The sequence below is a fragment of the Cantharellus anzutake genome, assembly GCF_015039405.1.
Source record: "Cantharellus anzutake strain C23 chromosome Unknown EI90scaffold_17, whole genome shotgun sequence".
In the NCBI taxonomy this organism is placed as follows: domain Eukaryota; kingdom Fungi; phylum Basidiomycota; class Agaricomycetes; order Cantharellales; family Hydnaceae; genus Cantharellus; species Cantharellus anzutake.
In genome coordinates this window covers 1173173-1185723 of record NW_024066967.1, presented here as the reverse complement: position 1 = coordinate 1185723, position 12551 = coordinate 1173173, and the positions used below count along the sequence as shown (strand labels likewise).

Genomic DNA, 12551 nt, shown 5'->3' with positions numbered 1-12551 from the left:
AAGAACGAGTGGACTTTCCATCACGATGGGTGAGGTCAAGCTGCTCATGCGATGATCACCTCCGTAGCTCTAGCCACAATTCTTCCAAAACTTCCCACGATGTTCCATCTGAGTCGCCCACCGCACTTTGCTCGGCTCATGCAGAAACCCTCGGGCATGTACCGCTGATGCTTTCCCCAAGTTTCATTCTACATGTGGACTGACTAGCAGATCCGAATTTCCCAGAGTTTCTGTTGGAGATCATCGTTGCTAACGATGTTTATTCTCAATTAGTTGCTTCAACGCGGTATCATTGGAGATACTGCCAAGACCAATGCTGTTGCTTTTGATTGATGTCCTTTTATTACGGGCTATCGCTATAGGCGCCCCGTCACATAAGACGCGATGCGCGACGATTTTTGGAACTCCCTCAGTTCAACCGTGATACGAGTACGTCGAGTGCAGTCTGACCCCACCAAATTCCAGACCAGAGGACGGCAGACTCACACCCTATGCAATTTAGTCTACATCCGGGCTGACACCGGCGATGTCAATCTGGTAAGCTCCGATCAAAAGCTTGGCGTCATTCCTGACGCCATCAGGCAGGTTAACACCAGTAACTGCCTGATGCGGCAGAATCCGCTACTCTTTCGCATTTTGGGATTGGCACTGATCAGGGCTGAATGTGGGTTTATACTTTTTTGGGTTTGGTTTGGAGTGCGAGATGACCAAGGTCAAAGGACTCCGGAAAGGAAGAGAATTTGCGATAATAGTGGACCTCGTTCTTCATCTGTTTTGCAGGGCCCGCTAGTAGCATACAGGAATACCAGCCTCTGTTGGAATAGACAACGCCACCGGCACTGGGTCTCGATCGGGCCCACAAGTGGGAAATTCGCCAAAAACGGAGCACCTTATCATCGCACGTTGTGCGCTCGTAGCGAAGTCTTAATTCGTTCGGTGCTTCTACTCTTGGTATTTAAGCCTTGTCCACCGGTCCCGAAACTTCATTGCCACTTTCCTACTCAACACTGGCGTGATATAATTGTCTAGTATAGAATTCGCAGGGACATTATTCATGAACTCCGCCTAGCTTATCATGACCAAGCCCCACCGCAAAGGAGGTATTCTGTGAGAGAACTAGCGTTACAGATTAGCGCTCAGTTCACGATAGTGTAACTTGATTGTCAAGAAGTATTACCTAGCGTTACAGATTAGCGCTAGACAATGAAAGACATTAAGCAAAGGTCTAATGAGACCAAGAATGAGACCTCACCTCAGTTCACGATAGTGTAACTGAGGAGAGAGGAAAAAACGGTCGCGACGAGTGGCTTTTAAGCCTACAACGCCGCCTATCAACAAGAAAGGTAGAGAATAATGGTAAATCTCCTGCGGCTGGTGAGTCCGTGCGCCATAAAGGTGGGACATCGACCTTGTCTCTAATACCCCCACTCGACATGCCATCTCACTCTCCCAAACCCATATCCTTCGCAAATTCTCAACCTTTTCCTTCGACAGCACCTTGGTGAAGATGTCAGCTAGTTGATCGTGAAGAAATTTCACGTTGCCCCATGGGACTTACTCCGTGAGATCCAACTGAATGATACAGTTAAGGTCACAAGACAAGGACATACAGTAAAATCATGGACAAGCCTGGCATCGAAACCAGGACCTCTCAGTGTGCTACCATTACACAACTCGCCCATTTGACCATGCCGGTATAGGCTGTTAAACTCTATACCGATGGGAACAGATATCCATTCTCCAACAGATCGTTTGTAGGAATGTATTCTAATGTGATTTTCTTGTTTTTGATGCATTCACGGATGAAGTGGTGATGAATACCGATGTGTTTTGTGTGCGTGTGAAAAGCGGGATTGTTGGCGAGAGCGATTGCACCTTGATTGTCAACGAGTAATGTGGTCGGAATGGGAATGGAGAATCCTAGGTCAGAAAGGAAATGCTGTATCCAAACAGCTTCTTTAGCAGCATGAGTGGAAGCCATGTACTCCCCTTCAGTACTGGACAGTGCAACCAAGGACTGCTTCTTAGAACTCCAACTAACTGCTGCTCCTGCCATTTTAAAAACGAAGCCAGAAATTGACTGGCAATCACGAGAATCTCCTGCCCAATCCAAATCCGAATATCCACTTGTGTTGCCTTCCTTTGAATTGCCATTGTATGTTAATCCGATGTTGCGAGTAAGTCTCAAGTAGCATAGTAATCAATTAATTGCCATCAAATGTTCCTGTCCTGGATTTGCTGAATACTGACTCAGAGTGGTTATTGCATAACTGATGTCAGGGCGAGTTCCCAACATAGCGTACATCACTGAGCCAAGTTTAGACTGGTATTGGTGAGCATCAATCTGTGGCATGTCATATCGAGGTACTGTACTCACACAACCAACTACCGGTCACGCGTCACAGAGACCTCCCGGTCCAGTCGAAATTCAGGGTCTGTCACGCGTCACAGCCGGTTGGCGGTTGGGTGTTTGGGTGTCACACCAGTTTTGCTGAGGCAAGGTGGCTGTGCAAGGCAATTCAAATTTTCCATTTCTGGAATGTATTTACATTCAAAAATGGAAATTTTTCATTTGGTCTTCCAAGTTTCTTGTGTGCCTTGCTTGCATTCCACGGCCAAGTTCCTGCTCATGAATAGGCACAGGGAGTATGTGAACCTTGTAAATTTGTTTGGAGGACTGGAAGTGTAAACTGGATAAATTCAGTGACAGACAAGTTCCCATCTGGAAAGTAGGATCCAATAAAATCACCCAGGATGTCGCTATATGAGATAGTCTCATCCATACACAAAGCAATGCGGTGTGCAAGGGTAAAACCATTCATGAGATGATGCACAGATGCTCAGAAATTTTATGGGGGCAGTGTTTTCAAATGTTTAAATTTTAAATTCAAGGTGGTTAACAATTTAATATAAGTAATATAATTTGGACAACTCCGCAGTGCCCTGCCGGTTGGGTGTCACGCATCACAACAAGCTGCCGGTTGCCATTTATATCATGTGACAAGTCACGTGGCTGACTAAGCCGGTAGTTGGTCATGTGAGTACAGTAGTTTCAGGCCAAGAGCAGCTGGTGTTGAGACAAAACGTGAATCCAGAAAACCGAAGTGTCAAAGGATGTCTTCGATATAGCATGCCTGAGAGATATGGATAAGATGACGAGGCTGATCACATGTGATTTCGAGTCCGAGGAACCAGTGGATCTCTCCAAGGTCTTTCATCTTGAAGGCTGACATAAGGAGTTTCTTCTTCTTTTGAAGCAGGGAGAAATCGTTAGAAAGAATCATGAGGTTGTCAATGTAGAGCGCAATGATGCAAGTTAATCAGTGCTTAGTGTAAATGAATACCACATGGTCTGAATCACAATGGACAAAGCCGATCTTTGTCAACTCTTGCTTCACCTTCAAATACCACGCACAAGATGCCTGTTTCAGCCCATATAGGCTCTTCTCCAACTTCCAAACAATGTCGGACCTTCCATGATCAGCACTTCCAGGTGGAGGCTGCATGAAGATCTCGTGCTCTAACTCACCATTCAAGAAAGCCGTTGCCACGTCCATCTGATGATGTCAGGGTTCAGCACCCTGCCTTAGGGTGCCCCGGACTCCCCACCTACTTTACCCCCTTTTTATTCTTTGACTGTTGCCTTGTTGTTGCCTTTGTGTGTTGTGTACATGCGCGCATGGGATAGCGCGGGAACTTTCTGAGCGAGCAGCTCGCCCAGAATGTTCCCACGGGTCACAGCCACAGTTCTGGGCGAGCAACTCGCCCAGAATGTTCCCACGCTTGGCACTGCCACCTGGATGTTCCCTCCGGGTCACACTACACAACTCTAAGAGCTGTATAGTTGTGGGCATGTGACCCATTCCTTTATATAGCAACCATGCGGGGAGATGAGACCTTTACCCTTCTTCTCATCTCATGCCCCACATAGGCAAGTGTATATATTCCCTTTCTTTTACTATACATCTCATGCCCCGCATAGTGTGAGGACAGGTTAGATGGGGGCTGAGGTCAGGGAGCCTCCGAGTCCGAGGCCGGGCCCTGACAGATGAACTTCAAGATCTAGACATGCGGCAAGTGCAAGGACTTGAATGGAGGACCACTTTACAACTGGTGCAAAGGTTTCACTATAATCAATGTCATATACTTGACTGAAGCCCTTGGCGACAATGCGGGCCTTGTAACGTTCGACTTCTCCGTTTGGTCCTCATTTCAGGGCAAATACCCATCGACATCCAACAATGTTCAAAGCATCAATATCCCTTTTGTGGACTGGTACATACATTTTAGTTTCTTTGAGAGTGGTGAGCTCATTCAAACACGCTTCCAGCCATGCATCAGAGTCAGGGTGATTCATAGCCTCGTTATAAGTTCGAGGCTCGGTCCCCAATGCAGTCATCACCCATGCTGCCCCCACTGACTCAGGGTCCTTAGGTCTATTGTAGGATGAGATATTAAATTGGTTGTCGTCATCAGGAATGGGGGCATGGCGTATACAAGTGGATCGTTGGGGAAGTTCAGTGAGTGTCCTTCCATCTCCTTTGGCCTCTAAATTTTCATCCCTTTCATCTAATCCTTCCTCTTCCTTCGGCACTTCATCATCTCCATTCCTTTCTACTTCCTCTCCTTCATCCATTGACACAATTACATGTGTCATCAAACCCACCTTTGGCACTTCAATTGTTACTCGCTCCGGTTCAGAAACACCCTCAAAGAAATGAATGTCCCTTGATTCAAGGACTTTATGCATCACAGGGTCATAGACCAAGAAGGCCTTCTTGCCTGGCGCGATGCCAAGGTGAATACCGGCGAGTGATCGATCATTGAGTTTGTTTCAGCGATCTTTGGGGATATGGACAGTGGCTTTACAGCCAAAAGTCCGGATGGTGGAGATAGTGGGCGTGTTACCCGTGTAGAGTTGATGAGGAGTTATGTCGTTGGGGAGTGAGGAATGGGGTGAGATGTTTTTGATAAGAGTGGCATGTCGAAGAGTGTAGGGCCATGCGGTACATCCAACTTGTGATTCTATTCCTTTTAACATCGCAATGGCCATGCTGACTAAAGTTTTGTTGACTCGTTCGGCCACTCCATTCTCTTGTGGAGTCTGGGGATTTGTCTTCTCGTGGATGATGCCGATGCTCTTAAGGTAAGTAGTGAATTCGTTGGAGAAATATTCACCTCCTCCATCTGTCCGCAGAACCTTTAGTTTTCATCCCATCTGTCTCTCCACCTCGGCAAGAAACTCCTTGAACCTTTCAAGAGCATCACTTTTGTTCTTCATGGGATAAACTGTAAGGTAATGGCTGTAGTCGTCCACAAAGGTAATAAAATACTTATACCCTTCACACATTACTGTTTGAACTTCACAGACATCAGAGAAGATTCGGCCAAGTATTTGGTCTGATTGGTGTCAGGGCTCGGTCCTCAATCCGGGACAGCCTGACCTTGGCCCTAGGTGTGTGCAGTGTTCCAGGTGGCTGGGCACTAGACCCTGTCCTCAGCTCCTCAAACTCACTGAAGGGACTCCAAGCATGTTCCTGCAACTTGGAAAAGGTGTCACATGGGTTAAGGTGAGTTACTTGCCTTGACCCACGTGATTTTTCCTGCCAGCTCACATGCGGGCTGAAGCTGTGAGAGATATGTAGGGATGGGGAGGTCAGGGAAGTGGGGGAAGTCTGGGAGGGTAGTTCTGGGGTGTGGTTGGGTGCCCTGACAGCGGGGTCAGGGGCCAATCCCTGACAATCGGATGTGAGTTTCAGTTGGGATAGGGTTGTGGTGATGCGACGACGCTTCGCACTCTCGACAATATGTCACTCCTTTGGGTGACTTGGCCCCAAGTATGTCCATTCCTTTAACCATTCCGCTGCATAGCATCTTGAGAATTGATTTTATTGAGATGTGACCTAGGCATGTGTGCCATATGTCAAGTGATGCACTAGCGGTTACAGATTGTGCCACATTGGCACTTTCAGGAATGTCGGGGGTGGATATGAAGGCTTCCTCAGTAGCCACTACCTTTACAGGTAAGCAGAAGAGGCCATTTTTGAGATTAGCGACAGCGATTAACTCATGTGATGAGTTGGAGATGTGGCAAGTCTTGCCAAGGAAGCGTACTTGAGCACCAGAAGATAGGAGTTGTGGAATGGAGAGAAGATTATGGGCAATCCTGGGACAGTAGAGTACGTCGTGAATCATGGTGAGTCAAGAGGAGTTTCCAACTCTAAGTATAACCTCTATCTGGCCCATAATTGAGCGCTTATTTCCAAGGACAACTTTGCAAGGGGGATCAAGAGTATGATAAGAGGTAAACCAGTTTCAGTTACCACAGAGGTGAATCGTAGCTCCAGAGTCAACTACCCATTCAGTGTGGTGCCTCCAGCTGGACAAACCATCATCCGCAGATGCCATAAGCATTTCAACCTTCATGTCAGCAGAGGTGGCTACCTTGGCAGATTCTTTTGAGGTTCCTGCAGGTGGTGTTTGCTTAGCTTTTGCTCTTTTTGGTCCCTTTCCTTCAGATCCTCCGCCCTCTGCCCAACATCGCTCAAACGTATGACCTGGTCTTCCACATTTGGGATTAGTGCACCGAACATTAGACTTGGGAGTGTTAGGTTTTTGACTGCTTGGCTTTGGTGAGTTATTCCGCTCAGGTTTTGGCATTTTAGCGACCATAGCGGCAATACTGGAAGAATGTTCCTTACGTTTTTCTTCACAGTAGATTTGGTGAAGAAGTGTGGCAGTATTTAATTGGGAGGAGTCATCGACAGTTGCAACAGTCAGGGTCTTAAAGACCTCATATGAAGTGGGAAGGGCCTCAGAGATAGCGATTGCAAAGCCAGAATCAGAGACAGGTTGACTGAGTACAGCCAGTTGGCTGCATATCTGTTGCATGGCGTTGATCTGGGGTTCAAGTGGTTTAGAGTCATCGAGTTGGAAGCGATGTAGCTTGGAGGTAAGGATGCCAGCGTCATGAGAACCGAAACCATTGTACTTATCAGACAAAGCTTGCCAGACTCCTCGAGCAGAAGTTTGCTCTTCAACAGACATCATAGGTTCGTCATCAATATAGAGTTTTAGTTGAGTCATGGCTAACTTATCCTTTTTTGTCCATTCAAGAAGTATTGGGTCACCAGTGCCGAGCCCCCCTGGCACAACAGCACCATTAGAAGAGGGGTCGACAACTTCCCAAACATTTCCAGCCTCGAGGATGAGTTTCATCCTAGATGCCCAAACTCGGTAATTCTTTCCTTCGTTATCAAGGGGTTTTATGGAATAACGAGAACCATCAGTAGATATGGCAGTGGAAGACATGGAGAGGGGTGAGGTGGATGGGTATGGAGTTCACTGGGCTCATAACCTGTGAGAGAACTAGTGTTACAGATTAGTGCTCAGTTCACGATAGTGTAACTTGATTGTCAAGAAGTATTACCTAGCGTTACAGATTAGCGCTAGACAATGAAAGACATTAAGCAAAGGTCTAATGAGACCAAGAATGAGACCTCACCTCAGTTCATGATAGTGTAACTGAGGAGAGAGGAAAAAATGGTCACGATGAGTGGCTTTTAAGCCTACAACGCTGCCTATCAACAAGAAAGGTAGATTGGGAATAATGGTAAATCTCCTGTGGTGGGTGAGTCCGTGCGCCATAAAGGTGGGATGTCAACCTTGTCTCTAATATGTTCTTGATCACAATCTTAGTCATCTTTCATCCTTGTCGGCATGAGCAACAGTGCCTGGCTGTCACTCCCTGAATATCATCACAGCATGTTTGAGAACACTCATTGTTATGCTTGGTGGATCGGCCCCAGGATTCTTTGGATTCTTGCTGGCCTTGGGACATCATATTGAAACTCATCGATTCATAGCCCGTCGCCTGCATTGTGAGCCAGACATTTATCTTGAGCCTGTTCATTCTCATCTTCGGGCCATGGACCACCCATCACAAGGTTCCGGTCAGTGCAGAATTCTTTCCTTCTATGCTTTCGGCACCCTATCCCTGTCTGCTCTGATATCCACCTTCAGACCTGACATCACCTCCCTCCTCACTCCTCTCTTTACTCCCTTACCTTCCATCCCTCTTCGACCAACCTCTGCCAAGTTACGACCTTCTGCCACTGTCCCATACCCCGTACCTGGACACTGCTTGTGCCTTTGCTCTGAGATTCCATCATGGTCCCGACCTTGGACTTTGACTCCACCTTGGCTTAAGTCCATTGCATTGGTGACCTCATTCTATGTAAACACCATTGCCAATATTCTTTGGACTTCCAACTCCATCTCCATAAGCTCTGTCACCTCCAAGCTTCACCGACCAATCTTGGCACTTTTGCTGCCTGTAGTATACATTTCGCACTTCTCCCTCATCCCTATTTGGACTACTGCTTCTTTACATTCAGCCAGTTAGTCATCAACCCCACTTCACCTCATCCTCCTGCCCCTCTGGGCTTCACCCTCCTTACCTCCTTTCAGATGTACAGTGGGGGACACTCAAAGTCATCCTCTCAGCTCAAACCGATTTTTAGCTCTTTATCACCTCAGATTCACAATCTACAGCCCAAATTACGTTGATTTGACCCCTTTCCAGCATCTGGTACTTAAATTTTGTGTAGTGCCAATTTTCGAGGTTGATTCATAAAAATCTACCTAATCTGAGGGAGTTGCGGAGTCATAACACAGAATTAGCACCAATGAAAACACGCATGCAGTTGAGATCTAAGTGAGCAGTGACTCAATTGCCACACAAGCAGACTCAGGAACTGTGCAATGAGAGCGTTGCTTCCGAACAGCCCATGCAGCAGCTCAACCTGTCAAACCCTTGCAATATGCAGACATAAAGCGATAACTTTGGTTGATGAACCATCGGATAGTCTCTTTGGGGCAGTTATCCAATGCCCAGAATGCAGAAGCCTTTGCAGATTCAAAAGTTGTCTTGATCTCATCACGATATCGATATTTCGTCCATCCCCAATACTAAAGTTACATGGAAACAGAGTGAGTGTGAGGGAGAAAAATAAAGACATTGAGGGACATACCATTTCAATCGGGTTCAGCTCACAATGAAATTTTGGCAAGAACATACACAAGTGGCCAGCCTTTGTGATGCAATCTTCGAGCATGGAGATTTGATTCGCAAAATCATCTTGATGGCTGAGCAAGCGAGCCATACAGCAATCCATGTTCTCATATGGGCAAACAGGTTTACACTTAGCCCTCAGTTTCTTGACATTAAAGCCCCTTTTGACCAGCATTTGTTCTAAACCTTTCACTTCTCCATTGTCAGTTGTCATCTTTTGAACATGTCCTTGGAGAGCCTCAACAGGGTTATTCATCAGGATCACAGTATCCTTCTGAATGCGCTGTTTTCCACCATTCCCCTTGTTCATTTCCCAGGCATGCAAAGCATCTGGAGCAAGAGATGCATGGGCTGAGGACTGGTCAAAAACAAAGAGTGCTTGACAATTTGGGTGAGCCGCTTCAAAAGTTGGGATTGCTTGATTGCACACTTGTGCAATCAACTGATTGGTGTCCCACCAAGCATCACCATTTGAGCCTGGATAGATTACTTTGCGTGCTTCTTGAATGATCTCACCATCCTCATTGCAGTGAACCAACCGACCAGATATGGAGTTAATGAACTCTGAGATGTGGATAAGCCGTCCATGGCTCTTTCTTTGAAGGATTGTGCCATTTACAGGGAGCCTGGAAACAATTATTTGTGAGTCCTACTTACCAAATTGTCGGAGTTGTTACAGGTGCACACCATCCTGATTTCTTGAAATTGAATGCATGATAACAGCACTTATTATGATACAGGGCTATGATCTCTTTCTCCCCCTCCCGGAGTTTTGGTGGTTGTTCCTCAAGATCTGGCCCCTCAAACTGGGTCATGCGATGCTCATACTCAAGCATTTGAGGTAAGAATTCCTCACTCTAATACTTCACGACATCTGGGCACTCATGGCCATCCATATACACTCGCTTTCAGAACTGGACATGCTGATAACCAAGCTTGTGTAACCAGCGGCATGCCATGCACTGGCCCAGTGGCTTCTCTATATCAACATTAAAGTTGGGAAGAATTGTTTCATTTATGGCTGCTGCAAACTTTTGGGGAGTGATGGTGCCAGCTGCCTGTTGTGCAAGCCAGCTGTGGCATGCATGTTTTATGTTGGTGTCACTCAAGAGAGTATTGGCTGCTTGAATGCCACCACAGTGCAAGAGGGCTCGTGGCTCTCTATGCCGACACAGCTCATGGGGGACAACTCTCCCTAAACTCTACTTTCTCCACTAAACTCACTACATTCTCAATCCTTAAACTCCATGTGGGCCCTCCGGGATTCCACAAGGTCCGGGCTCAACAAATCCACTACCCACTTGTTGCAGGCTAGATTGTTGCCCTTATTCCTACTGTTGGATTCCACTCACTCACACCCACTCTAGCACATCCTAGCACCTTAGAGAAATTGGGGGAGGGGAGAACTTCTTTTCAAAATCCGGTATGTACAGGATTATATCTAATAATTATTTTTAGAAAGAATAGATGGGGAATATTGGTACCATATGGCACCTGGATACCTTATTAGGCGAAATAATAGAAAAGGGTAACAGTATCAATAAAAGAATATTGATCAATAACTGAAATGATGGCAAAATATGAAAATAAAAGAAAATAAGCGATATTTCAACGGATTTATCTCAGTTTAATCCCATTTCACGTGACTAATCAGGTGGATCCGCGCGCGCCTCAGAGGAGGCTGTCTTGTTCTGCACTGTCGCAGTGCGGATGGAACAAGACGGACGAAACCCTCCTCCGGGCCCAAACTTGGTCTCAGACCAGCTGCGGGAAGAGACAAGTTGCATCCGGGAGCGAGATAAATAGCGCACCTTATCCACTCCCCACCTGCCTGCGCAATCGTACTACAACGTCTAACTGGTAAGTTAACGGTAGTGCGATGAGGCTTCTAACCGTGTGTGCTGGCCCCGCTCCTCAGGCCTGCACACGGTTATCCCTGCTCTCGCTATCCACTAAACGCGCGCTTACTCTTACTTTCATAGTTCTTAACTGAATCTCCGCGCTTCCCACCTCCTTCCCCATCGCCTCCGTTGCGTTACATCATTTTTTCACTTGCTACCCTCTCCTGCATTTACTATTAATGTATTTAATTGACGTACGGCTCGCATCGCTGGCGCACAATCATACGCATTGCAGGTCCATACGGACCGTGTCCACTAACTCATGGACCGCTCACGGAACCGAACTGATTAGCGGAATTAAGAGCCTAAATTGGAAATGTGACTGAATAGAACTATTATGCGGCCAATGAGCATTTTTACCGATTTGTTAGACGCTGTGGGAACAAGTGAGGCTGGAATTCTGGGTTGCTACTTGAGATTCCCATGCCTGCATGTACTCGTGACCTGCTGTGCCTAACTTCTCCAACACAGAACTCCATCAAATCTCCACCGATTGGGACGTTCTTGGTATCGTCAGAATCGTACGAATTAGGACTGATTTTAGATACCAAATTTGTACTGAGTCGTCACGTGAATGAAAGTGGTTTCCTAATCATAGAATCGGGTATCTGAGCTGAGTGCATGGGCAATTATCCCGCCTACAATGGCACTCAGGAGGGAGACTCCCATACCTTTCATAATATCATGCAAGCATGCATAAGCGGCGTGCAAACCAAATACCAGCATGCACATGGTAAGTATTGGCAAGCAGAGCACTAGCATCCACTGCTGAAAACCCCTTGACCCGAAGGTTCCCATACTGCCATAACATTGTGTATCTTTGAATCTAAGGTCAAAGTTTAGCACGGCTTAAATCACCAGTGTTCATTAAACACACCTCACTGAGTCGCATTGTAACCCTTCTCTTTTGCTTCTCAAGCATCTTATCAATCTGGTCTCGCAAAACCTTCCAGTCTTTGATCCCCTCCATTACTCTTGGACCCGCTTCATCACCCTGGATCAATTCATCAACCTCTTCATCCATCTCACTGTCAATATCTGATTCATCTGATTCAGTGGCAGTGCATGCAATTTCCTTGGCTGTTCTAAGCCTAGTGTGGCCAAGCAGCTTTGTGGAAGCCGGAATTTGTGGTGGGAAGTCTTTGTTGCCAACAGGTGGGGGGTCATCTTCTATTTCGATTGCTGGGGAGTGGGGAGGGCTGGACCTAGGGGATACGCTGAAATATCCACTTAATAATGTTTGCCCTTTCATTCAGTGGTGATGGCGAAATTGGGACCAATGTGATTTGTTTGTGATAACAGGGCCAGTGCTGTAGGTTTTTCTTTTGGCTGAAAGATGTCAGTCTCCCTTGGAGAATATACAGTTAAGGACCTCACATTCTGGAATGGACTCTATAGCAAATGGGTTTGCTGTTCTTTTTTTTGCTTGGTTGTGTGGCTTCCAATTGGGGTCTAGGAGAAGTCCTTTTGACTTGATTTTCTTCAGCTCTTCAAAAATGAGAGCCTCTTCTTCTGCAGTCAATTTATCTTCTTATCTTCATCATCTTTCTCATTGTCATTGTCATCAGTTTCATTTG

At 46.4% G+C, this 12551-nt stretch overlaps 2 protein-coding genes across 2 annotated transcripts; one reads left to right on the top strand and one right to left on the bottom strand.

Moving 5' to 3' along the window:
• Positions 1–352: 352 nt before the first annotated feature.
• On the top strand, positions 353–1042 carry EI90DRAFT_3052612 (uncharacterized protein). The gene is made up of 3 exons (XM_039059959.1): positions 353–429; positions 503–537; positions 586–1042. The coding sequence occupies exon 3, from the start codon at positions 607–609 to the stop codon at positions 1027–1029; it is 423 nt and encodes a 140-aa protein (XP_038917633.1). The 5' UTR covers positions 353–429; positions 503–537; positions 586–606; the 3' UTR covers positions 1030–1042.
• A 10614-nt stretch (positions 1043–11656) lies between these two features.
• On the bottom strand, positions 11657–12226 carry EI90DRAFT_3015466 (uncharacterized protein; the record flags this gene model as incomplete). Its single annotated transcript, XM_039056899.1, has 2 exons — positions 11657–11800; positions 11852–12226. The coding sequence occupies 2 exons, from the start codon at positions 12224–12226 to the stop codon at positions 11657–11659; spliced, it is 519 nt and encodes a 172-aa protein (XP_038917632.1).
• Positions 12227–12551: the final 325 nt, after the last annotated feature.